The 26,652-nt window shown below is 39.1% G+C and overlaps 1 protein-coding gene across 1 annotated transcript in view; it reads right to left on the minus strand.

The window, feature by feature from the left end:
• Positions 1–25,003, minus strand: part of UBL3 (ubiquitin like 3) — a 54,256-nt gene extending 29,253 nt beyond the window's left edge. The window contains exon 1 of the mRNA XM_053936011.1: positions 24,008–25,003. Within this exon, the coding sequence (XP_053791986.1) occupies positions 24,008–24,034 (27 nt within the window). The 5' untranslated portion in view covers positions 24,035–25,003. The remainder of the gene's footprint in view (positions 1–24,007) is intronic.
• Between the last annotated feature and the right edge of the window lie 1,649 nt (positions 25,004–26,652).

The following is a 26,652-nucleotide window of genomic DNA, read 5'->3' on the forward strand; positions in this document are numbered from 1 at the left end:
GAGACCTACATCTGTGACACTGAGATTTTCTACATGAGTTTTCACTTAAGATAGGGCTTGCTTTGTATGTCCAAAAGGAGGGCTGGAATTAAGTAATTGCTTCTGAAAAAAGTGAAGAAACAAGGAAAAAGGAGAAATACTTCTACTTATTTTTTAAAAAGCAACTTCTAAATTTTAGATTGAAGTTTGAAGCAACTGTATTAATACAAATGGAAAGGAACCTAAATTACAGTGGTAATGTTCAAGTGATGTGTACCTATGTGCTCTACTGTGCTCTTGTGAGACCCCACATGGAGAACTGCCTACAGTTCTGGTGTCCCCAATAGAAGGACATGGAGCTGTTGGAGCACGTCCAGAGGAAAGCCACAAAGTTGGTAAGAGCCTGGAGCACCTCCCTTATGAAGACAGGCTGGGAAAGTTGGGGCTGTTCTGCCTGGAGAAGAGGAGGGTGTGTAGAGGGACCTTATAGCAACCTTCCAGTACCAAAGGGGGCCTACAGGGAAGCTGTACAGAGACTCTTCCATCAGGAACTGATAGGACAAAGAGTTATGGATGAAAACTGAAAGAGGGGAAACTTAAGTTAGAGATTAGGAAAAAAAATTTCACTGCAGAGGTGGTGAGACCACTCTGGGCTTCTCTGAAGTTGCCCAGAGAAGCTGTGAATGTACCAACCCTGGCAGTGCTCAAGGCCAGGTTGGATAAGGCCTTGAGCAACCTGGTCTGGCGGGAGGTGTCCCTGCCCATGGCAGGGAGTTGAGTCTGGATCATCTTTAAGGCCCATTCCAACCCCTTAATGTTTATTATCTAACACAGCTATCTACCACTTCTAACTCAAGCAAAGAAAATTAAGCTGTTTACAGTTATCTCAGAAACTGTATCAGAATGCAACATTTAGTCTTTGCTGAAAGAGTTACATTTTAAAGGGAAGCTTTGCAACAAGTCATCCTTTGCAGATGTTATTTTAGCTGACAGGTTTCTGGTAATTAATTCATTGGCCCACATTTGCTGTCTGTAGCTTAGGTTTATATCCTAGCTCACAGTGAACTAGATACAACTAGATGAAGAAGTAAATACTATCCAAGAGACCAAGCATTCACAACAATAAAGGTAAGTAAGTAACACTGAAGAAATCTTTCTATAAATATTCCTTATCATATTCAGCTTCCCTCAGGAATCATCCTATACAACTAACTTTACTTTTTCTAAGTGGGTGAGTTCTTGCTCCTTGGGAAAAGCAGTACAAATCACTAGAAAACATGGATTACATCACCTCTCCTATTTGACTGGAACTTGCCAAGAAGCCAAAAACCAATTAACTCCCAGAAGGTGAACAAAACTAGCAAGAAACCACTCTGATGGCTGCTTAATCCCTAGTCATCTGCTGTGATCCTGGATGCTCTTTGCTCTCTCCACCTCTTACAATACTTCAGCTTCCTATCAATTTTCTGACTTATTTTCCTAACTTTTCCCCCTTTCAGCACAGTTTTGTCATTATCTGCACCTAGTACAATGTGACTCATTTGTGTTCAGACATTTATTTGACACTATACATTGAAGCACTTTCCCTTAATTTAGTCACATATGTGATAATTCATTTTATCTGCAGGTAGCTCAGTCTCAGCACAATCCAAAGTAAGCTTGTGTTTTGCCTTCAAACTCTTTCCTACTTTTACTTAATACTATTGTCCTATTTTTCTGACTGCTGTGAGTAGTTGCTGGCTGGGAATCACTCAGGAGCACCTTATAATTTTCATCTGTTCCTTACAAACATGGACAGACACTGTTCACCTTTTCCTTACTTATCTGTATCACAACATTGCCTAGAAACCCAAGTCTAGCACACTTAACTGTTACCAGAATAGACAAGCTGTCCCTTATAACTCAAGGTTGACAAAAAAAAAATACAAAACCTCTACAGACAAACCATAAAGGCAGCACTGCTGACTATTATTATGCTCAGTGGTCTTAGAATAACACCTGTGTGTTGTCAAAATCTTTGTGGAAATTTGCAAAAGATATTCAAGGGGTAAGAAAAAAGGAAAATAATAGTTTTGCAACAGACATACACAATACTCTTTCTGAACAGAATGAGCACTATGGGATAAAGGTCAAGATGTACTCACTGGATCATTAAGTGCACATGCAGCTGCCAGTGAGACAAACAATCCAGCAGCAAACAGAAGTGTATAATAAAAAGATAAGCAATCTATTTTTTCATGAACTAGGGAATAAAGAGACAATGAATAGACATATTAAGAATGCAAACATTACATGTATTATCTTTGCAGATCATTCTGAAAGCTTATAAAATGAGTCTAGAGAAAAGAATACTGCAGCAATTGAAAAAAAAAAAAAAAAAAAAAAAAAAAAACCTGGACAGTAAGAGCTGTAGGGACAAGAAAATGTAAGTTACTTAGAGGTGCTATGAATGAAGAATCTGAAAGCTTTAGATGAACATCTTATTAAGGCCTTTCAATCACACCCATTCAAAAATGTCACCCAGATTACAGGCCCAAGTGATGATCAGAAAGCTGATGCTGCTCATGTAACCAGGACCGAGGTAAAAGCGAACAGCTTTAGGACCAGTTTTGCTCAAGCTAATAGAAGATGTATTAGAGGGACAGAGATCTTAGTTGGACCAAAAGACAAGCCTGGACTAGAGGTTTTCACACAAACCTGGCAGCAGATGGTTCTCTGTGAACAAGGAAGTGCTTGGGAAAGTCGTAGCAAGGAGAGACACAGCAAAGATGGGTACACAAACACAAATGAGCAAAGTGCCAAGGACAGTGTGTTTTGAAACCTCTACAAGAAAGCCTGGAATGAAAGAGTTTGAGCCATCTAAAGAAATAAAGATACTGCAGAAAAAAAAAGAGTTAAAAATGTTACAGTATACCTGAGGGACAGACTTCCTCAAATCCATTATAACCCCAAGGCTGTCATTTATTGCCAATAGTGAGATATATGCACACATCTCATTTAGAGGTTAGTAACAAGTGTATTATTCAATGAATAATGGACACAGATATAAGATGTAGCTGAAGATTACATTTGTCTCAAGGATTTACAGGCACTAGAGTGGGCACAGAAGTTGGAACAAGAAGTTTTGAGTCTTTTTGAATTGTTCCTAGCAGGACAAAAACAATTGCAAATTACACCAGATAAAATTGCAATTCCATCTTCAGGAAAGTAATACAGTACTTGTATTAACACAACAGAAGACATTGTATGAAGTATACATTAAGACACTTCAAGAAAGTTATTAAATATGTTCACAGCCTTTCAGGACTTAAAAGCCAGAGATTTGAAAAAAAAATTACAAAAAAAAAAAAATAAAGAGGCTCCAGGAGTAGTAACTACATATGGAACACAACACCAAAAGACAGCATCCCAGTCAAGGTGGGTTTCAAGAAATAAAATATGGCAAACCATCTGGATACAAGAGGGAGGTATTCCAGATTCAATCTTAATGTATATCAGTTAACTGTAACACTCTCTTCCATTTCTGTAGTTGTGTTCTTTACATCATTTATGTTTTCTATTTGAAATATTATAAATATAGCAGGGGGGATTAAATTTTATCTAAACCTAGATTTAAGCAAAAATAATTCCAAAGTAAACCTGAACACTAAGGACATGAAGCAAGCTTATGAATGAGTTAAATTTCATAAAGATGAATGCAAAAGTAAAAAAAAAAAAAAATGCCACCAGTATTCCCCCATCACCTAATTCTAAACCTTTCTTGTTCCCATTTATGACTACTGTCATTCATTCTTTCACCATTTTAATTTAGTAAACAGATTGGCTTCAGCTTTTAGACAAGCTCTTTGCAGATACAAGGAGGCTGGTGTAAGGTCTCCCCACAGTCAGCTTTTCTCCAGGCTGAAGAAGCCTTGTTCCCCCAGCCTCCCTCACAGAAATGCTCCACCTCAGTGCTCTCTGCTGAACATGCTACAGCTGATGGACACGTTTCCTCTTTCAGTGCAGTACAGGAAATGAAGCTCAAAGCTGGCCACTGTATTTCTGATGCAGTCTACTGAGTGCCAAGTAAAGGTGAACATTCACTTCCCCTACTTCCCTAGTTTATGCTCCTCCTGGAATCACCTGGGTGGTGTCAGCCTTTACTCCTGCCAAGATGCCCTGGCAGCTCATGTCTGGCTCCCAGTCAGTCAGTCCCCAGCATGCATCACTTTTAGAGCTTAGTCCACCCTGGGTGCAAGACATCTGTTCTTGCTGAATTGCCCGAAGTTCCTGCTGGTCCATTCCCTGGGCTGGAATCCCCTGGGTCCTTCTGCATGGCAGCCCTACTGCTCCTGCAGTTTGGTGTTCACAAGAGTTCACAAGGCAGGAGTGTCTCCTTCTCCAGGTCACTGATAAAAGATATTAAATAATCTGGTCCAACAACAGAGCCCTGCAAGTCTGCTTGTACCCAACCTGCAGGATGGAAATCAACCATTAGGCACAACCTCTAAAGTTTAAAGATCCAACCATGAGTTCCCTGTTTAACCAACCAGCCTACGGGCTCCTCCTCTTCATTTTCCCCATTCCTGGGATAGACTATCTCTGTGCTGAGAGCAAGTGGAATCTGCAAAAAGCCCTGATAAAGCAAGCTCAGACAAGGGAAGCTTCAGCAGTTTGGCAAGAGGCATGGCACAGTTTCCAGCTGGCACTGTAGGATGCTGCAGTCTACAGGGTCTCCACCATTATCTAATTAAAAAAAAAAAAATCCTTCTGTTTCTTCTCCTACCATATGTCTGTCTAAAGAATACCTGAATTAACCCAGTTTTCCCCCACAACCATACCACGGATGTTAGGACTTTCAGGCCAAGCAAAAGTCCAGGGAAGAAAGGCATGTCTTATCATAATATTTTCAATTGTTGGTATATAAACCTACTTATAAATTATTCTCATTTTATTAATAATCCTCCCTTGGCACTGAGAATTAAATGTACATTTAATATACCAATCCTTGGATCTCTTTAGAAAGACAAACATATTGAAGGGAATAAATATCTGTTCAGAAAGTAATTTAGGTTTTGAAGGTATTTTTTGTGCTTTTTAATTATTTCTTCCTCTAACTACTATGACTGTGAAAAGGTCATTTTTTAAATTCATTAAAACAGCATGAACTTTTCGTCCCTTCATAACCCATATTTGAAGGGAGGAAAAAAAATGCCATAGTGTAATTTTCATTAAAATTAAGATATTCAGAAGCATCACTTCCCTAGAATATTACCCAAACCCTTTACAAGCTTTATGGGTGATTTGGACATTTTCTTCGGTCATAATTTTATTTCCAGTGTTGCAATTCTTTCTTTGAGTGACAGGCATATATTTTTTTTCCTATATCCGAAACGATCAAAAGAGTCACCATGTATAAGCACTCACCCACATTCCCTTGATATGCAAATGCTATAAATATGCTTTTCTTCACTGAGTCACTGCCTGTTCACACCTGGACATGGAATGAGAGAGCAACACAGGAGCAGAGACAGAGTGAAAAACACTACTCAGTATACGGTCACACCACCTAAAATACTACACAACCTGCTGCAAGGACGACACTGCTTGATAGCACTCAGATGAAGGTATTGTACATCTAATGTGACATTATCCTGAGGGGCACAGCTCCCAGTGGCCCTGCAGGATTAAACTGCTGTGTTTTATCACTTCAGAAAATGGAAGGGCTTTTCAGATATAAAGCCAGGAGAACAGATACTCAAATGAAAAAGTTTGTTATGTACAAATAGCAAGGTACAGTGACAGCGTGGACATTCAAGTGAAGCACAGGACAGTGAAACACACATCACATGTTTGACCAGACAGGGACAACATCACTGAAGCCCTTTTCCTAGCAGATAACAAAAGCAAAGAGCAATATTCTGCTCCAGATCTCCTCCTTTTCCAGTAATTAGTACAAAATTCCACCAGGATACATATTTCTGAGATGACAACTCTAGTAATATCTGTTTTCAAAAATTTATGAAGCACATGCAATAAAGCATTTCAGAGAACAACTTAAAATGCAATTTCCACATCTTTCACTATCAATGACACCACTTAGATTAAATAAGGTATTTGCTGGTTTCTTTACCCCCTTTTTCTGTTTGTTTCTTTCAGTAGCCTGAATGCTTAAAATAAAGTTTAAAACAAAACCAAAAGCAAGCAAGCAACCAAAGAACCTCTCCAACACATTAAGTGAAGTATATAAGTGAACAAAATACAGGTTACTATACATGCAAGGAACAAAAGGTTAACTTCTGACCCAGAAGATTGGATGGGAGAACATAACATTTTGCATACACTTTTAAAGCACTTTCCCTTGTTACCAACAGCAAAAACAGAAGAAACTTTTCCTTGTTTATTGTTTTTTGCCTTACAAAAATCTGATCAACTGCTCCTCTCCAAAGCTTCACACACACAATAGCCTATTTAGCATTTGGGAAGAATTCTTTTCTTTGTTCCTATTTAGCTATCTAGTTTCAATTGAAGTATCTTGCTGTTTTTGAAGTACCTCTTAATCCAAAAAAATAAATTTGCTTTCTCTTTCCTACTTCCACCCAAGTAACTGAGATGGCCTTTTTAGTTGGTATTTCAGGTAAGCTTTATTTTCAATAAAAATCTATGCAATCACAACCATTCCATATTTAGATGGGGGCAAACATTTAAATGAAGTGAGGAATGCAGAATGACAGGCTGTTTTGGTAAAACTTCAGAGATATATCTTCAAGCTCCTATGTACAGACAAAATCCTTATCCACTATAGATGCCAAATCAACCACATATGGACTTTAAAATAAAAGGAATTCTGATGTAGTTTGGTTTCCAAGAGCAAAAGTATCTAAGAGCATTTTTACGATCTCCATGGTGGCAAGCTGCAGCAAGGGAAATTCCCACTACCTTTGCAGATACAGCCTTCCTAGTGAAGGCAGGTTAAGCTCTGGCCCTACAAGGCAGCAGAATCAGCATGTTTGGACACAGCCAGAACTCAAATGCAAAAGGCTCAAGCAGCATGATCTAAGTCTGAGGTTAGCCCTGCTTTGAACGACCATCACAGCTAGCTATGCTACACAGCTGCAGAGGTCTCTTCTAATCTTAAGACTCAATGATCTATAAATATAGATTTTCTTACTCTTATTCAGCATTTGCATTAAACACATTGCATATATCGAAAACTGGTAAACTGAATAGAGTTTCAAAGTTTGTGTTTGGCAGCTTCAGCTGCCAAGCTAATAAGCCCACTAAACCCAGCTAGTAAGTTCTGGAAAAATTATTTATTATGAGTCTAGAACTGTATCTCTGCATAACAAACTCTGACTTACAACTTTTCTATAAGACTCCAAGAGTTAAAAAGAAAAAATAATCTGTTATTCTGCCTTAACATTTTATACTATCACACTTATACTATCACTACAAGTGATAGCTGAAGGGATAAACAAACAAAAAAACATGTTACGGGAATAGGTGGACATCCCCAGTGCCTCTCACATATATGCACATGACAGTTTTATTAAAACTGTAATGTATTAAAAGTCCTTTCTCAGACCAATGGACTTTTATTGCTACAGATTCCTCACTGTTCCTCTGACTTCCTCCCCGCTCTCCCAAAGCAGAACCTGTTGGGAGATTAATGTCTGATGAATATGGCACCAGGAATATGAGAAGAGAGTGTGTAAATATTGTATAAAAAAGGAATTAGAATGAAAGAAGTTTATTTCCTAAATTCTCTTCTCGGGTTATTCAATTCCATCAGAAGTCTACAATAGCAATAACTACCTAAAATGAAGATTATTTAGGTATTCATCTGCCTTTCACTGTTAATATATTCAGTTCATGAGATAAAAAAAAAAAAAAAAATCAGAAGAGTGCTTCTGTTTTGCCTGACAAGCAACTAATCCTTTAAGCTGTGTTCACGGCTATGATCCGACTTGGAGACTGGCATTGTCTCAGAACAGTGGTGGTTACATAAATGTAAGCAGACTTGGATCTCTAACATTCATCTTGCTGGTCTTTTTCTGTTACCTCTCGTGAGGTAACAAAGGCTATCAATAAAAGGGATCCTCCCACTCTCTCCCCTTTGCTGGGGTCAGATCTAATGACCTACTATCACCAAATCAGTGGGTTTAAGCTGGACCTATGGAAAAGCTTTGGGGAATTTCTGGCAGATTACTGCTCCCTCAAATCACTCACTGGCTAATTCCTCTTGAGGCAGTAGGATCTCTAACTAAGTCCTACTGTAAGGACATGGTGGCCAGTGGAGGGCAAGTATTACGTGGTTAATTGTGTACAGACATAATGACTAGATGGGAAGGTAGATAGGGAAACAGAGCTTACAGCACAATTTTGTCTACTGGTTCATGTGAAGATGTTCAAAATCCACCCAAATGTGTTCCTGTATAACCTGCACTAGGTGACCCTGCTTTGGCTGGGGGGTTGGACTAGATGATCTCCAGAGGTGCTTGGTTTGGCTGTCCACTTGCCAGGAACACAGATAAATGGACCATCTTGCAATCATCTTATATACTCTGGTTTTAGCTACAAAGCTTCCAGTGAGATTTTGAAGACAAGGGCTGGGGCAAAGGAGATTTTAAAAGCATAGATTTGAGGTCCTTGATCTTCCTAGAATAAGCCTCTGATGAGCTGGGCCAATAAAGTTAAGCCAAAGCAAACCATGTACAAACAGCAGAGACTGGATGCAATTAATTCTAAAGTTCAGTTTATCCAACTCACATATGCATAAAAAAGCCCCAAGCATTTCAAGTATTTTGATATCATAGCTTGATTAGTAGTCCAGATGTACTCCATACAATAGCAACAAATTCTTGTTTTCATTTCACTTGCATATCTACACTTCGGAGAAACAGCAAAATGCTACTCCATCAAGCTGAACATAAACAGTGCTGCTGTTCTGGGAAAATCAAAAATGAAGCTGGACAGGGCAAGAATATACTGGGGTATTCATACATAACATTGAATTGAGAGGTTCCATGCTTTTAAGGGGCACAAACATGTCTAGCTAACACAGTGATGAAGAATAAGCAAACAAGGACCTCCATCTTTCCCAGCAGAGCAGTATCATCTTGACTGAACAGAGTGAGTCAATGAAAGGAGCTTTGCCACTCTGAGTGATCAGACACAGCACACAATTTATTTCAGGGAAATCCAAATCAGAAAATACAGTGCATTGCCTCAGGTAGCTTCTTCAACTGACTTCTGCCCAATTTTACTAAGTCATTATTCTGCAATTTAAAAAAGGCAAAAGTCCTGTGGAAGTCAGAAAATTAACTTCTAAAACTATATTTTAAAGCCAGCTCTAAATTACAGTCAACAAAAAGTTTTTAATTCTAAACCATTTTCTACAATTCATTATTTTTTCCTGAAGAGAGGTTGTTTTGCTACAAATTGAGCAGCAGAATAGAATGATTACCTGACCTGCAATAACCTTCTTCCCAGGCTTTTGTAAATACTGACTTCTTTCCTTGTCTCATCATCACTTATATAAATTATAATCAAGTACACAAACAACATAACACTAAAATCTGCCAGGTCACCCTGACACCCTTACAGAACAGATCTTTTTATCGTGAAGACAACACTTAAAACCAGAGAATGATTTCAGCAAACTCTAGTGGTCTGAATGACCATCCCAAGACACTCATGTAAAGGAAAACAAAGTTACAGAAAGCTGTATCATCTCACAGGGTCAGACAAAGCAAGGAGAGCGCTGGACAGATTAAGTGAACGCCACGTGGGCTGGATGTCAATAGGATTAGAGTGGACTTTGGCTGCTGCGAGCAAAGACGTCCACATGCCTCGCAGAGGGGTCGCTGCGAAGGCACGTCTCCTTCTGTGCGGCAGCTCCGGACCTCGGTGGGACAAGATGAAAGCACAAACCAGAGGAGTGCAGCAGGGGAAAGGTTTCAAATACATTCCTCAGCCAGAGACTAAATATAAGGAAGTGTCAGACAAGCTAGGGAGTTTCAGATGAAAATAAAAAAGCTTTTTGTCAACTCACAGAAAGCCTACTGTGTTATTCTTAAATGCACGCCTCCATCCAGGCAACATTATAAAATGGACAGCTGGCTAAACCCATCCAGAAAAAAATAAGCTTCTGGTGTATTTAACAGATGGTGACACAGGTTATGAAATTAGTCTTTGCTTCAGTCTCTAAATATTATTTTTAACATAATTAAGATATAATATTTAAACACCCTTAGAATAATTCTCAAATGAAACAAAACAAAGCACTTACCAGAGTGCATGTGTATATATAGATTATATCCTATTTCACATTTGTTATCTGAGAAAAAAAATCTGTGCTTACAAAAGTGAGGAGTTTAGGGTGACTTTCTTGTATCTATACATTATATCGCTTAAAAAAATTACAAATAATAGAAATTTTCCCCTCATACATATAGCTACCAAGTTGTTTTCTACATAGATGAATGCCATGAAACAACATGCAATTTTTACAGAGAAGAGAGTAGGGCTGTTATCTTTGTCTTATATCACAGGATTTCAGGGGAAAAAGAGATTTGTTTTTTATAAATAACAAAGATCATTCTCTTCTATTCCTTCATTTATGACCAGTAGATTTCTACCTCAACTTAAAAAAGCAAACCAAAACCAGCAACAACAAAAACACAGCAAAAAACACCACATATACAAAACTAATGTTTCAAAACTTAAATTCAGACAGAAGTGATAATATGAAACGCACCACAAAGGCTTCACTCAATCTATAAGTTAATCTTTAGCAGTACATACATATCAAAAGCTGCCCTCCAAATTATAAATGGAAAATATATTCATCAAAATGTAAGTGTGAAATTACTCTAGTATCCAACTGGAGAAATTGCATTGAATTCCTAGGGCAATGATAACAAATCTCCCTGCATTTATATCTTACATAATGCCAAAGAATCCTTATTATTTAATTATGTAAGCATAATTTTCCAACCCACTCATATTCATTTCTGCTCTGAGGATATGAAATATCTTGCAAACATTTCAGGCCAAATGTCAGGAGAGACCTGTCAAGCTTCAAGCAGTAAGCCTCTTTTTTTTAATCTAATACAAAAACCACCAAACCAATCCATATCTATCTTTGCAAGATTCCATTATAAAAAGTTCAGTTATTAAAGCAACCTAGCATTGGTATAGGCAGTGATCTATCTCTCCTGCTCCACAGGTGTGATTATACACCTAAGCAAAAGCACAGCACATTTCTGGTATCATTTTTAGAACAGACCATTCAAGTCCAACTTTATACAACAGATTGTGATGAGAATGGATAATGCTCTTTAAAATTCTTCAGAATTACCCCAAATTAAATTAACCCAATTTTAATTTGTTTGATAACTTAGATTACTTTTAAATTTACTGTGATAACACATATAAAATTCCTTTATCTTCTTTTTAACAGGCTGTGTGCAACAGCTTAGATGGGATCAAACTTGGCAAACATCTGCAACCACACTGTACTTACTTTACCATCACAAGCAGCTGTACAATATTTCCATATTGCTGTACTTAGGAGATCTGCTACACTCAAATGGCAGCAATGTATTTTGAAACCCAGAAAAGTTTCCTTCTTTTGGAGTGTTCATGTCTGTAGATGTGAGAGCTTTCTGTAGGAAGTAAAAAAGCTGGTAGAACTGTGATTACCTGCAAATTGAACCATTTAATGATTTTGAAACACTACTTAATAAATTTAAGCTAGGAAAAGCCAACCTATCAAAAACCCATATAAAAGGAAGAGAAATAAGGCTTTACAAAGCCCCAACAGCTCAAAAGCATTATCTAAATATATACATCTAGTGCTATTTCCAGGTGTCGTGAAATATTCCCTTTGTCCAGAGCAGCTGCATCTCCTGCAGGGCATGGGTCTCCTGCAGCTCATGTGTCATTGCTGCCTACCCTTTTTGGCCATTCTGGGAATGCTGGCATGTGCACACTGGCACTGGATGCCATGTTTAGGCAGCTGAATCATGTGTTTGAAGCTTTATTGCTGAAAAGCCTGTGTAAGATTTACTTTTGCCAAAAGGTGAGATAATGTTTACATGGACACTTCTCAACAGTTTTTCCATCCAGCAAAGTAACACACACTGCTTTTCTATCTCCACTCAGCAGCAATACTGAAAATACAAATATTAAGTGATGGATTTGGATATGTTTGTGTCTGGAAAGCAGAGGAACAGGGAGGGTGTTCTTCATCAGAAACCTCTTATCATTTGACACACTAATAGCTTAATTAAATGGAATTTAATCTCTCCAAATAAAACCTATGCATGGTAAGAGAAATTCATTATAATTCCTTAACTGCTTCTTGCAGCCCATTGTGCTTGTACAGCAAATTACTGTCCATAAATAAGCCTGATGGCTTTGACACTGATATGTTCAGTGTCTGTACCTTTATCACTACACGATTGTGTAATCATGATTTGTCTTTCCCTTTAACTCCTTTCAGCTTCTACCACCATCCATCCTACAAACTGCTACACTACTCCAAAATGCCTGCACTGACAAGTGAATGCCATCTTACCCAGCCACCCAGCAAGAACTACTTTGAAATAATTCAAAAGACTTCTCTTCCCTATCCCAATGGCTCCACAGACACTCTGAGGGGTTAGCCAATACACCTTCCAACAGAGCCCCACAAAAGGCTTTATCCAAAAGTTATATACAGGACAAAAATACAAGACTACTATATTTTTGGATTTTGAGTAAGTGATTTCTGCACAGAAAATTTTAAACTGCTACAACAAAGAGCTGTGGGTCTTCCTAAACACTGGGTTTCCATTTTTTGGAATATGCTACAATGCGATTTTACAAGACAAACTATGATGTGATACAAAACACAGCAGAAAAATGCTGTGTTCATTCAAGTATAATTCTCCATCTTCCATTTCCTGCAAAACAACACCTAGTCAAAGAAAAGAAAAAACAACTTCAAAACTGTACTTCAAATGGTCTTCCTTTCTATATGTTAAGAATTTCAAGATAAAACAAGAAGTTTCTTTTTTTTTTCCTTTCCTGCAGAGAACAATAAAGGGGAACAAAATCCCCTCCAAACCACAAGTTCATTATAAATAAAATTAATAACCTAGGACACTTATTTAAGCATCAAAGTCAGGACAGACATGTAGGAGCAGAATCAAGTATGAAAGGCAGCAAACTATTTACCTACACTCTGCCTTATCTGGCACTACTCAGCACACTGAATTATTCACTTTGGTGCTTCTCTGTTGGTTGTGGGCTTTTTTAAAGCTGACTTTGAAACTTACCAAGCAGCACATTTGGAGATAAAGGCACTGACTGATAATCATTCTGTGCTCTATGCTTAGGGCAAGCTCTCTTTCCTACATTTTATTTCCTGAAAAAAAAAAAAAGTTAATACAGAATTTAAAGGAGATAATTTAAGAATAAAACTAAATCCCCATGTCCTTGAACACTGGGAACTACTCCGGATTTATCTTCTTCTCCTGAGATTGTTCCAGATTTAAACTGAGGGAATGCTATTTAAAAAGTAGGAACATGAAAATTGACAGATATATTAAATCAATATTTGACAATCAAGAGCTCAGAATTACTACTTTATTAAAAGATCAACAAAAACACATCAACAAAACCACATGATTCTCAAATAGTAGGAGTGGAAAGAAATACTAACATAACCCTAAAAACCAGCTTCCCATATGCATTAGCCTCAAAACTTGCTTTTTACAACTCATTAACAAATACAGTTACAACCTTTCTCCAAATGTTCTTGGGAGCATTTCTCTATGTGTAAATCTTTTATTGTCTTTTGCCTGATTTTAATTAACTCGCTGTTCACAAGTCCTTTGAAATAAACCCTTCACATCAGCACAGAGCATACTGGCTTAACTGAAATGCTGGTAAAGTCATGCTCTGGACAACCAAGACTGACAGGCACAGAAGATGCACCAGAGCAAAACTGGCTTGAGAAATTTCAACAGAATTTGACTAAAATAAGAAATGTCATTTTAAAAACAAACCACAAAAAAACACAAGAAAGTCTTGATCTTGTTTGAATTTTGTTTGACTCACTCCAATTCAAACCGTAAGATTTTATTCCCTGCAGCTCTGCTGCAGTTATCTAGCATAAGAGTATATTTGAGTGAAACTACATTTCCACAACATACACCATTTTTGATAAATAATAATCTTCTTCCCAAAAAAATAGATGGATTTTTATTAAGTACTTGTTAAGAAGACTAGTGTCACAGGAAGGCTGAAGATTAAGCTCTATCTTCCAAGAAAAGTTTGAACAATGAAGGAAGGTAAGACACCGATCCAGTCTCTGAACAATGAGGAAGCGCTGAATAAGGGGAGGGGCAAAAGCACATGATTCTGGAAGAAGAGAGACAATTAAGCATTTACACCACAGGATAGATAAATATTGTTGAACAGTCAGATATTTAGGACCAGTTGTACTTGATTTAACAAGTGAAGGGAATTCCCCCAATATGGGGTTTCCCTGTATGATATAGCACAATGGTATATACACCACACTCACAGCAGCCAAACAGACAAGATAAAATTGAAAGCCATAAAATCTGCACTGAAAGACAATCTAAGCTTAATGCCAGGCTCTTTGCAGAGAGATATTTCAGTCTTCGTAGTTAATTCAGGGACAGTTCCAGCTGCACTTCTGGAGTCCACCCCCACCAAAAGTTCACCCTTAAAAACTTTCCACTTCTTACTCCTGCAGTTAAGTGCAAGGAGCACATATGCTGGGATCATCAAGTGCCTGCATGAGAATGCTGGAACAAGTATTGAGCAACTGCACTGCAGCCCTCCGTAGGGATTTCCCTGGCTATCCCTTGAACCACCTTCTCCCTTCCTAGTGAGAAGAAACAATTCAAAAGTGATCCTCTCCAAATTAAAACAATTTTGCTGCCACTTTCACCAGAGGTCTCATCACAACCTTGCTCAGTTTACCAAGCATTCCACCCACTACGACGGCTATTTTGAACCTCCAAACAATTTCAAACATATGCAATTTGAAAAAAAAAAAATATCCATTTGGAGACTTATATGAAATCCTGATTTATCCAGAAATATATTAGCCAGATGCAGTAAGCAGACAGAAATCAAACCCAATTGCACTTTGTCTTTATTAAGAGCTAACTATCTTGTCATTAGTTATGAAAATAAGATCCTCAAAACAAAGTCAAATATCTCAGTAACAAACTGTTATCTCAGCGCCAGACCTAACCTATTGCACTCAAAAATCTCAGTCTTATGTCTAGAACACTAGAAATGACCACTAGCATAATCTCTTTTTTCTGAGATAAAAGCTTTCCTTGCTACTTTCTTGAGATTAAAATGAACTTGCATAGGGCTGACCTTTCAAAAAATACTTACCATGTCTTTAAATTATACAGGTGGTCTCTAAAACACCTTTTCTTGGAAATCCACAGCATGAAGCATATACATTACGGCACATTTTTGTACAAAATCTTTAAATATTCATGTCAAACATTACTCCACTTATGTGCTGTAATATGGTACTTATTAAGTACTAATTACTTTTTATTACTTATTAAGGAAGTTACTAATTTTGTTTTGGGACTTCATATTAACATCATTACCACTGAATCATATGGACTTAGCAAATGTGGATTTATTCCCCATATGTAAAATGTTTTAATAAATCTTTATGCATATTCGGGGTTTATTACCAAAAAATACCTATACAAGTATGCAAAGAATAAATCACTAAAACTTGCAAGTCTGATAGAGTTTGTTTGCATCACAGATCAATAACCTGGATTCAGAAGTGAGAGCTAAGTTTTCACTGTCACACCACACAACTGTTATGATGAACAGATTAAAAATAAATTCACAGGCAAAATGACATAAATATTCACATGTAATATGCCCTAAGTAATGTGTTGTGCATCAAATACAACCACCAAGCACTATTTCAAAAATTAACTTTATTTTGATGTTACTGCCCATTCAAATAAGAATTCTATGAATAAAAGAAAATACTGCAACCAGGTATTCCAGACTTTAAAAGCACACAAAGGCTTTTAGTTACTCTCTTATAGCATATAAAAGGTAAGCATGCCTAAAAACACTTTCGCAATATTTAATCTTCAAAGATATGCTGAAAAGAAATGCTATTTTAGAAGAACTATTTCAGAGTAATGTAATTTATAGTAAGTTTTCTGAGACTTAATAGTATATGCCACAAATATTCACATATAGATTGGCACTAATCTACTTTCAAGAAGAGAATCCTGAATTTACAACCTCAGCTACGAAAGATTTTTGACTAGCACTGCACTTCACTATTTTATCACTATTCCATTATTTCTCTATATTAAAAACATATGTCAGATTCTGGGGACAGATTAGGTAGTACCATCTAGAGCATATATTAGGTATCAAAAACAGATTATGATGATGTGGATCTCTGCCAAACCACAGAGCATTACAACATCACAATTTTGCTGAGGAGATACCAACCAATGCTACAGTATATGGCTGTGAAGTACTGTTCTTTTTGAGATGAAATACACTGTTCTTTTCAGTCTCAAAGAAGAACACACATAGCTTCCTTCTGATTATTTTGAAATTGGTATCCCATTTTCATCAAATGCTGGAGATAATTTCTTATGCAACATAAAACAGTTAATATTGCATAATGAAGACCACAGAAGAGCTTACAGAAGAACTCAGGACTACCTTAAAAAAAAAAAAAAAAAAGAAAAGGAGCTTAGCTTTTATTTCCATCCAAACTGTCCATAGAGTCACAGACTAAAATCCAGACCCTCAGCTGCAGCTAAAAAGCACCCCAGGATAAGATCACCTTTGTTCCTCAGCAGTGGTCCAAGCCCTTGACATAAATCATACCAGCCCTGAGAGAGGCTGAAACCATCACAGCAGGTAGACACCAACACAAAAAATTCCAGTTTGTATTCCTTGTGTGAACATCAAGTATCATTTTGGCATCTCCACCCAACCAAGGCACAGATTTCTTGTTAGTAGTAAAACAAACCTACCGAACTCCCAGACAGAATCTCTCGTTTTACTTGGCCAATTTCTATGGGATACATAAAACTTAAGGAGTTTCTTGCTTACAATAACAGTGTAAGCAACAGTGTCATGGAATAAAGTCTCAGCTAAACTCTGCCACAAGACTTCCATTTAACTCTAAAATGAATCTCTCAAATAATTTTAAGTAAGCAGCCAAACCAAAACAAACCCACAAATTTAATCCTGTCACTGGCAAGCTATTTTCAAATTTCTTTACAGAAAGTAAGAAATAAACTCCAAGATGCTGATGGCAGTGTCAGAGATGTGCAGTCTGACAAATCTTTATTTTACACGAAGTTTCTATCTGTGGAAAATGTACATTTTTTTTTAATCACATTTTACCATACATGCAGAGTCTTACTACAAATTGAGAGAAAGTCTTCACTGTGGATGGTATACAAGCAGCGATAAATTTATCCTCTGTCAAGGAGCTAAACACAATCCCAGTTAGTTACCACAAAATACACCAAATTTCCACAAATATATAAGAGCTGTCAGCTGCAACATTTAAGTATTTCTGCAGAACTATACTTCTCAGGCTCAGCAAACCTACAAATAAAAAGGTCTTAACTTTTTCTTTAAGTATTGCTCTCAAAACTAAACAGACCTCCTAAATAGTTTATCTACATTGTTAGAAAGCTTTTAGAGCAACTTTTCTCCCACTTCAAATTTCTTTTCAGATATTGAAGCGCATTGACATGCTGCTCATTTTCTAATGTTTTTAAAATGAAAACAACACAGTCATATTCCTTTAATAATCACAATGAGCTAAAGTTTACCCATGCAAAATTGTGTCAGGAAAGGCTTGCTACTTTAGTAGGCTCAATTAATTGCTGGAAAAACAGACTCAATGTGAAAAAGAATACTGATCAGCAGCAATGTCTTTCACCATATTCAGAATAAGAAATAACCAGCCTAGTGGATCTAATACTGTACTCAGAAGAGACTGAAAATAAACTGAATTATCTCTTTTACATAAAACCACAAAAATGATTAGTCACATTCTAGTTATTTCTGGATTCCTGCAAGCTAGTGTAGCACTCGCAGGCTGAGTGCTAGAACTGAGAGTCTCCATTCTGCTCACTATTACATAAGCAGATATAGAGACATCTCCAAAAGTTTACATTCTGAGTTTTACTGAGTAACAAAGCTGACTGACCAGAAGTATAAAACAAGTAAATCCCACTGATTACAAATACCGTTTCCAAGGCTTTCAACATTCACAAAAGTTATACCTAGGAGGAACTCTCAACTAAAAAAAAGCAGTAAAGCATGCCTTTAGTCATTTTGTTCATAGTATCATGAAAGTATTTCTTACCAAGACCGCTGTAAGGACAACATTCAGCCTAAGTTCCTGCCACAGCCTTAAGCCAAACCAAGGGAGTGAGATATAGGCTTTGAACGATCGAAAGTTTAGGATTAGATACGCACAAAGCAGTCATGGTGAAACAGGGACTACAGATACCTGACATTGTTCCTTATTCCACATCAGAGAGGTAAAAGTTGTTACCATTAAGGCCCTGACTGACCTGTCCAGTTACCAGATGATGTCTGCTAATTTTTTAACATGCAGAATTGGGCATTCCTGCTGTAGATATGATCGTTTTCCTACACTCACATATACTCAGCATTTGTTTTTTGCCTCTCAGTTCTGCTGGAACCTGCCAGCAGCTACTTCCCAGCATTCCCAAAGTGGGAATCTCCTTAATCTCCTTCAGTATCTATCCCCTCCAGTATTTCATGAAGTTACACAACAAAAGCAGAAAGAAACCAGTTCAGGTAATGACAACAACAAGGGTGGGTGGCAGGAAGGAAGGAACAGTTTATATCATCAGCTTACACTTCCATCCGTAGTATAGAGCTGCACCACAGCCCAGAGTAAGGATCAATCCAACCACAGGTTACAGCTGCTCATCCCCAAAGAAAATGAGATGACAGTCACGCAAGCATTGTTTCAGAATATGTCAGATGTATTAGTATGTTACAAAGTTTCTCCTACAGTGCCGTATCTAAAAATATCAGTGGTTGCTAAGATGTTTCTTTTTGGTTCTTAGATACATTTTTAATCTGTGAAACAAAAAAAAAGGTGGGTGGGAAAAATGATAAAGACAAATAATTTTGGAATATACCCAAATATATACACACCAAGGATGAGCTTTAGCAAGTTTATCCCTGGCCACTGCTTCAGACAACAGTAAAAGGTTCTTCATTTCATTACAAGCACCACTGCAATATGCTACAAAGGCTCAACTGGCTCATATATTGGCTCAATATTAATTAAAATCAATATAAGGAGTCCAAAAGAAGTTTCTTCAAGCTCTTTTTTCTAACACATATCCCACTTCCAATTCCTTCTCCAAGAGGAGAAGGACAAACCTAAAACAAACATTGAGAATGGCAAAAGATAGGCTACTAATTTCTGTTACAATCAGCAAACAATTGTGAAAAAAAAATCAAAAAAGGAAAGGAAAAAATACCCATACAGAAAAACTCAATTAGCTATTTTTATTAGAGAATGTAATGAATTAGAACTTTCAACATGTGGGTGATACAAAAATAGAGAAAAATAATCATATTTCTATTGCTATAAAAACAAAGGCTACTAGGAATACAATAATTTTCAAAACTACAAAAAGAATCCATTGAAGGAAAAAAGAAAAGCATTTAAAACAGAAGAGCAGAGATGCAGGACTTCTCACATTTTGTTCTGATACATTAAAATACTATAGTGAACAAATTATTTTCTACGTTCCAACTGTATTATAATGCTACTGCACCTATTATTCTTAAATGAAATAATTTTTCAAACTGAATGATGGACAACTAAACTCATTTGCCATACAACCAACTACTCCTTTAAGTATCTGAACTTTATTCTTGGATGCCAAAATTCCCTTACTGATGTAGCATCAGTTTCTGTCCATCCTTTTCCACTGTTAGCCGCCATTAATATGTATTAAGAAGGAAGTCTTTATATATGTTCAACTATTCATCAACATTCTATATTAAATTTCCTAAAGAAGAAGATGCACAGATTTCCACTAAAGATGTTAACTCTAACAAGGAGTGAACTGAGCAGGGTTTCTATTTGTTATTCTTCTTCCACCTACTGCCCCTTTTTAACACTGACCACATATAACTGTTTTAGACCATATACTCCATGCTCTTCTATGTCTGCAAATGTTGTGCACCAAACATTCAGTTTTCTTAAAAATAATCTCTCCCAAACCACCTACACCTCTTAAGTATAGCATATGGTTGAAGTGCCGTGCATATTAAAATTAAAACCTTTAATAGTTTAGTAGATTCCAACACTTTGCTGTTTACCAAATGCAGAAAAACCCAAACAAGAAAACAAACCAACAATAAAAACCCCACCATGAGCCAAAAACATCACCCTCTGTTACTGCTCAAACAGAAAAAGAATTGGATCTCCTAGAAGGCATGCAAAGAATTAACTAGAAAGAAAGTGATGGGAAAGCCTTTTCATACTGATATAAAACACACAGACTATAGGAAACAGTGGACACCATTAATACTTTTTAGTCATGCAGGTGGCTTTCTGTGGACTCCTAAAATCCCTGAAGAATTCTAACTATAAGGAGAAGTATCACAGGCACACAGAATACAGAGAGAAAGCTTCCCAGATTCTGATGAAAACTCCACTAAAATAAAAGGGATTGTTCAGTTGAGTAAGAACTTCTTGACTGAGCATAAGTATTTCATAGCTTGCTTTAAAATTGTCAGCTAGAGTGTTTAAATAAATATCAAACCATTTTCATTTGGTCCACTCAAAAAGCCAGTGTGATTAATTTCACAAGTCCATAAACCACTGCATGTCTATTTATCATTACAAAAGAAATATAACTTGCAAACAGCCCTGCTGTTATTCACAGTCAAACTCTAGCTGACACCAAATGGTAAAATTGATAAATTACCTGATTAAATTACTGAACATAATCAGAGATGCCCTGCTGCCACTACAGGCATCAGTGCATATGTGAAAAATTGAGCAAAATTAGGTTCTAGATATGCAGTTTAGTCTTCAAGAACTGCCCCAGACACATCTAGTCCTAATAAAGTTAATGAAACTATTCAGGTAGAGAGGTCAGTATTAGCAGGTTTAATTCCAGGAGTGGAGTTTTAAGCCATTGCTTAAGGAATAATGCTAAGCAATAAGGAAACATTGCTAAGGAATAATGCACCACAAACTTACAACACCGGGAATGTGGTGTGTCACTATCCAATTTATTAGTGGAATGCAAATGATAAAGTACTGTGTTAATTATTTAGGAAGTGATGTTGAAATGGTTAGCTGGTAAAAACTGCAGTAGTTCTGGAAACAAGTGAACTCAATGTCAGAACAGGAGACTGGGTCAAATTATGTCTACTCAGAAATCCAAAGCTTACTGGAAATCAGATAATTTACTATTAATTTATACATAGCAGATCATTCTCACAGGTGGGACAGGCAGACAAACTAACACATTTTTAAGAAGCAGCAATTATTATATTATTATTATTATTATGAGCAGGTTAGTTCGTGAATTTGACATAAAGGGTTTCAAACATTATTATTATAATACTTATGTAATTCATAGCAGATTTACTAAGTATAATGGAGTCTTCATAAAATGACACTCCATCACATTGCTGCCAGCTCCTACAGAAATGGGAAATCAATTTTTTGCAAATGCAAATTACACAGTGGGTGGCTAGGAGAAATGCAAACTGCAAAATCCTACACTAAATAAAAACATATATAAACATGGTGACAGCCTGGTAAGGGCTTCTCTTCAAATAGCTAAGGAATGGCAATCCCATTTTCCTTCCTGAACAAACTCCTTTCAAATATGGAGGATGGCAACAAAAAGACACCAAAAATGAGTTTTCAAACAATCTTTTCATAAAGTAATATTTATTAGTTGTAATTAATAAATGGAAATTCTACAGCACACTTCAAATTTTCAGAGAGAAACTGCATCTAATAATGCAGAAACTAAGAGAAAAATGATGCCATGACAGGCCAGAAAATACCTATTTATTTAGTTAAATTCTACCAACATTGGTAACATCTCCATTCAAATGTTTTTGTAATGACTCAGTATTTAAACATCACTATGTATAACAAGTTTCTTCCTGATTTGAATAAACAGAGCAGCACTAGGCCCAGCTAACCCCAGCAGTGGTATTCTCATTACACTGTAACAACACAAGGAAATAGTTTTCATAGAAAAAATTGTATTTTGCCTATCTTAAAATCTGTGAACTTTGTAGCAAATGTCAAGCGTTACAAGCCTAGCGGCAGCAGTGGGACTCCCAGGCAGGCAGGCCCTAGGAGGAGCACGGAGGTGGCAGCTCAGCCCAGGGTGACAGGGAGGAGGAGTGTGTTTCATGTCACAATCAAGGGACTCCTCCAGGCAACTTAAAAAGCAGCACTGAGATTTGCACCTAATCCTCCACGGCCCAGGCCAGGATTTCTGTGATATAACGCTAGACAGCCACGTGCAGGAGAGAAGGGGGTTCAAAAGGCTCCAACAGTCACAGAGAGACACACACTAAAAAGAAACATGTGAAAACTGATAGCTGGGGAGCTTATTGCCTCTGAGTTTAAATCCTTTCACCACTTTTCATCCAGGGGAGGCAAAATTTACTTAGAGTATTTGAGAAAGGCAGGGGAAAGAAAAGAAAAAACCTGTAAGCTTTTAACTTGCTGTTTGATCCTCCTCTGTACCTTACTGTTTCTGCTTCTTTTTTTTTTTTTTTTTTTGGTCAAAATTCACTCATTGTGAGTGCTGTACAAAAGCTGTGAAGGAAATACAGAAAGCAAGCAACTAAACAGATACTATTATTTCAACAGCCCAGCTGCCATACATATCCCAAGTACATCAATGACTTAAACAAGGGCTACTGGGTTTTATTGTTCTCACTACTGGGGCAGGTTGTACCTACAAAACAGAACTTCATCCTGAAATTTAAAAAATAAAAAAGCATAGACAAGTCCTCTGCTTTTGGGGAGTAAAAAACAGTACCTTTACATATGAACAGCCATGTGGAGATATGTGAAAATATTCTGCTGTAAGAATAAAGAATTAACATACCAAACTGCAGCTACAAGTTCGTGGGTGTTTTTTCCAATTAAGTGACTTATGAAAATATATCCTGATTTATGGAAATACATACAAATGGAGAAAGTCGTGCTGAATGGAAGATTACCTAGCAGACCTGATTCGCCCTATCTCCTCATGATCTGCTATACCTTCCTGATTTAAATGTACCGAGCCGAGTATCCAATACAAGCTGAACTACAGTCCGCCATAAGAAGTACTAGGAGTGCCCTTGAAAAATGTCCAGATTGCAGCTAGTGCACAAAGGACCTCGCCATGAAAATAAAGCGCATGAAAATTTCTCTCTCGCTCTTGAGCCGGCAGCAAGTGAAGAGATTAACTTCCCACCAACAGCGGAAGACAGTGTTGGCAAGACACACAAACCAAGTTTAAGAGGTTTAGAAAGAAAGAAAGAAAGGGAAAAAAAAAAAAAAAGAAAGAAATGGGTCGAGCAATTAATCCCGAATACTCTGCTTCGTATTTATCTCCCCGCAAAAAATGCTTGACGGAGCTGAAGAGCAGTGCTACACGATCCAAGCGTGATCACTCAGGTACTGACTGCCATAGGTAAGGGAGTCTGGCATCCCCCTTCCCTCGCTACACGGGAGGCGACGCTGCAGATCTCCCACTCCATCACCAAAAAGCGAAGCAGAACCAGCATCTGGAGTAGGAGGGCGAAGGTAATTAACTGGGAACTTTATGTTCCTTAAATATGCAACCAAGACCTTTTTTTTCTTCCCACGCCCCTCTTCTTTCCATGTTCTCTGTCAAAACCAGGCTGAAATAAACGTTAATCTGTAATATAACTATTAAATAAGCAGTACAACACTCACCATATCAGCTGGAACGCTGCTGGACATTTTGATGTTACCCTAAATGGCTTAAAATCAACTTAAAAAAAAAAAAAAAAGAAAAAAAGGGAAAAAAAAAAAAGCAGCAACACCAAGAGCAGCCCTCGGGAGATCTTCAAAACGCAAAACCGGTGTCGGAGGCAGCAGCTTCCACGTCCCCTACGCGAAAGAGGTGCCCGATAAGTAGTGGGGAAGGCGGCCGGCTGAGGAGCACGAATATCCAGGGGCAGCGGTGCCGGGCTGGACCGGAGGAGCCAGCGGGAGACCAGAGATGGCAGCAGATCCCTGTCAGCGGCAGCGGCGGCAGCACCAGCGGTGCCAGGTAGACCAGGCAGCAGGACTACACCGCCACATGAGCTGCGTGCGGGCTTTTTCCCCCCTTCTCGCCCTCTGCCTTCTCTCCCAACCTCGACAAATGACGACGGGATGATTCACACGGGATAATAGTGCGTCCAAGTCACCTCCTCAGTCGGCGCAGGCGACCCGGGCGCGCAGGCAGGACCTGGCTCCTGCCCTGGGCGGCGGGGCAGGGAGGCGGGAGGGCCGGGGTGGGCCCGGGGCCGCTGGGGAGGACGCCGGGCTGCGGCCCCCCCTAGGCGGTGTGCGGCATCCAACAGCGCCCGGCGGGGACGCGGGCCGGGGAGGGAAGGGAGGGAGGGAGGGCGCTCGGAGGGGAGAGCCCTCCCCCGCGGCGCTCGGAGGGGGCCGGGGGGCGTTCGACGGCGGCCGCCTCCCGCAGCCTCAGCTCTCCGCTCGCATCGCCGCCGCCGCCGCCTCAGTCCGCCCTCCCTCCCTCCCCCGCCTCGTCCGCCGGCGGCTCCGGCCGCCCCCCGAGAGCCGCGCTGCGAGCCGGATGTGCCGCTCCTTCAGCGCGATCCTCGCCCGCAGCCGCCCCCTGTCATCTTCGGCTCAAGCCAACATGGCGCCCGCCGAGCCGAGCGAGGGGACGCGGCAGGGGAGACACGGACCCTCCGCCGCCGCCTCCGCCACCCCCGCTCCCGCCGCGTCACACGCCGCCGCCCCGCGCGGCACCATGGGGCTTGTAGGCGGCCAGGGCCCACCGCCGCCGGGGCGGAGCCACCCGCCCTCCGCGGGCCCGGCCCGCCCCGCCGCGGGAGCCGCTCGGCCCCGCCGGGCTCCCACAGCGTCGGCCTGGGCGGCTCCGAGGGGGCTCCGCGGCACCGGCGGCGCCGCTTCCCTCCCGGGCAGCAGAGACGCGCCGAGCTTCACGTGAAACGGCGCTTTTCCCCCACGGGCGCTGCGGCTCCCTCAGGGACGTTCTGGCGCTCCCCTCGCAGCCCCTGCCTTCCGTAGCGAGTGCCGTTCCCGGCGGGTGGGCCCGCGCTGTCCTCTTGGACAGCTTCCAATAAAAACAAACAAAACAAAACAAAAAAAACCAAACAAAAAAAAAGTAATTAGCATAGATGATAAGGATTTGGAATGGAGCTCAAAGATCATCTAGTCCTAACCCTGCCACTAGACTATGTTGCTTAAGGCCTTATCCAACCTGGCCTTGAACACTGCCAGGATTGGGGCATCCACAACCTGCCTGAGAAACATTTTCCAGTGCTTCACTGCCCTCTGGTTAAAGAATTTCTTCCTAATATCTGTATTTTCTCTCATTATGTTTGTACCCATTACTCCTTGTCCTATTACCTGTTGTCCTATCATTACAGTTCCTGACAAGAGTCCCTCTATAGATTCCCTGTAGATATGCTACATTTTCATGTTACTGTTTTAATTGTTTTGCACCCCAGATCTTCAAGTCTGGGCCTGTACATCACATTTTTTTATTTCTCATTCTCACATTGTTCTCTAGGTTTTTCTTGAGTTTGGTTTTTTAAAATTACTTTAATTATTTAAATTTTTTGTTTCTTTTTTTTCCAAACTCTAGTTTTAACAATGGAAAAAAGCTTCTGTAAGATTCACAGTGCAAACAATAACTGCCACCTGCACTGTGAGAAAGGGGACTCCCTCATCATGTCAAATGCCCCTTCAAAAGCTGCCTTGCTTCCTGAAGAGCTCTGCATTTTGTTATGGACCCAAGTTATCAGAAACTGTGTGTGCAACTGGTGTTTTATCCCTTATTCCAGGCAGCTCCTGGAGACCAGCATTCAACAATGAAAGGCAGTGTCTGATGAAAAGTGCACTGCAGCTCAAATATACAAAAAAAAAAAAATCCACACAAGGCACATGTCTGCTGAAGAAATGAGTTGGCCTTTGAGAGGGGTGTGGATAGGCACATTCACATACCAAGACTGTGAAACTGTCCAAGAAAAAAAAAATAAATCAAGAAAATGAAGCAGATGGTGACAGATGGTTCCTTTGTGGACAAATCTCATGTAAAACCACAGGAAATTAAGACAGAGTTGTTCCCTTTAATTCTAAAAGTTTGAGTCTGCCTTTGCTCTGTAGGACTTCATACTGCAAAGGCAACCCCTAGCAAGACACTGTCACCTGCAGGGGTTATAATTCTTTACTTTGTACTCTGCCCCAAAATAGCTCAAAACTTCTGACTTCAGAAGATAGATCTGTTTGATGCCTGGGAAAAGAGTTGGGGGCCAACAGAAGTGGCCCTACAAGCATGATCTCTCTGAGGAATCTGTACTGCCACACTGAGTGACTTT

The sequence above is a fragment of the Vidua chalybeata genome, chromosome 2, assembly GCF_026979565.1.
Source record: "Vidua chalybeata isolate OUT-0048 chromosome 2, bVidCha1 merged haplotype, whole genome shotgun sequence".
Classification (NCBI taxonomy): Eukaryota; Metazoa; Chordata; class Aves; order Passeriformes; family Viduidae; genus Vidua; species Vidua chalybeata.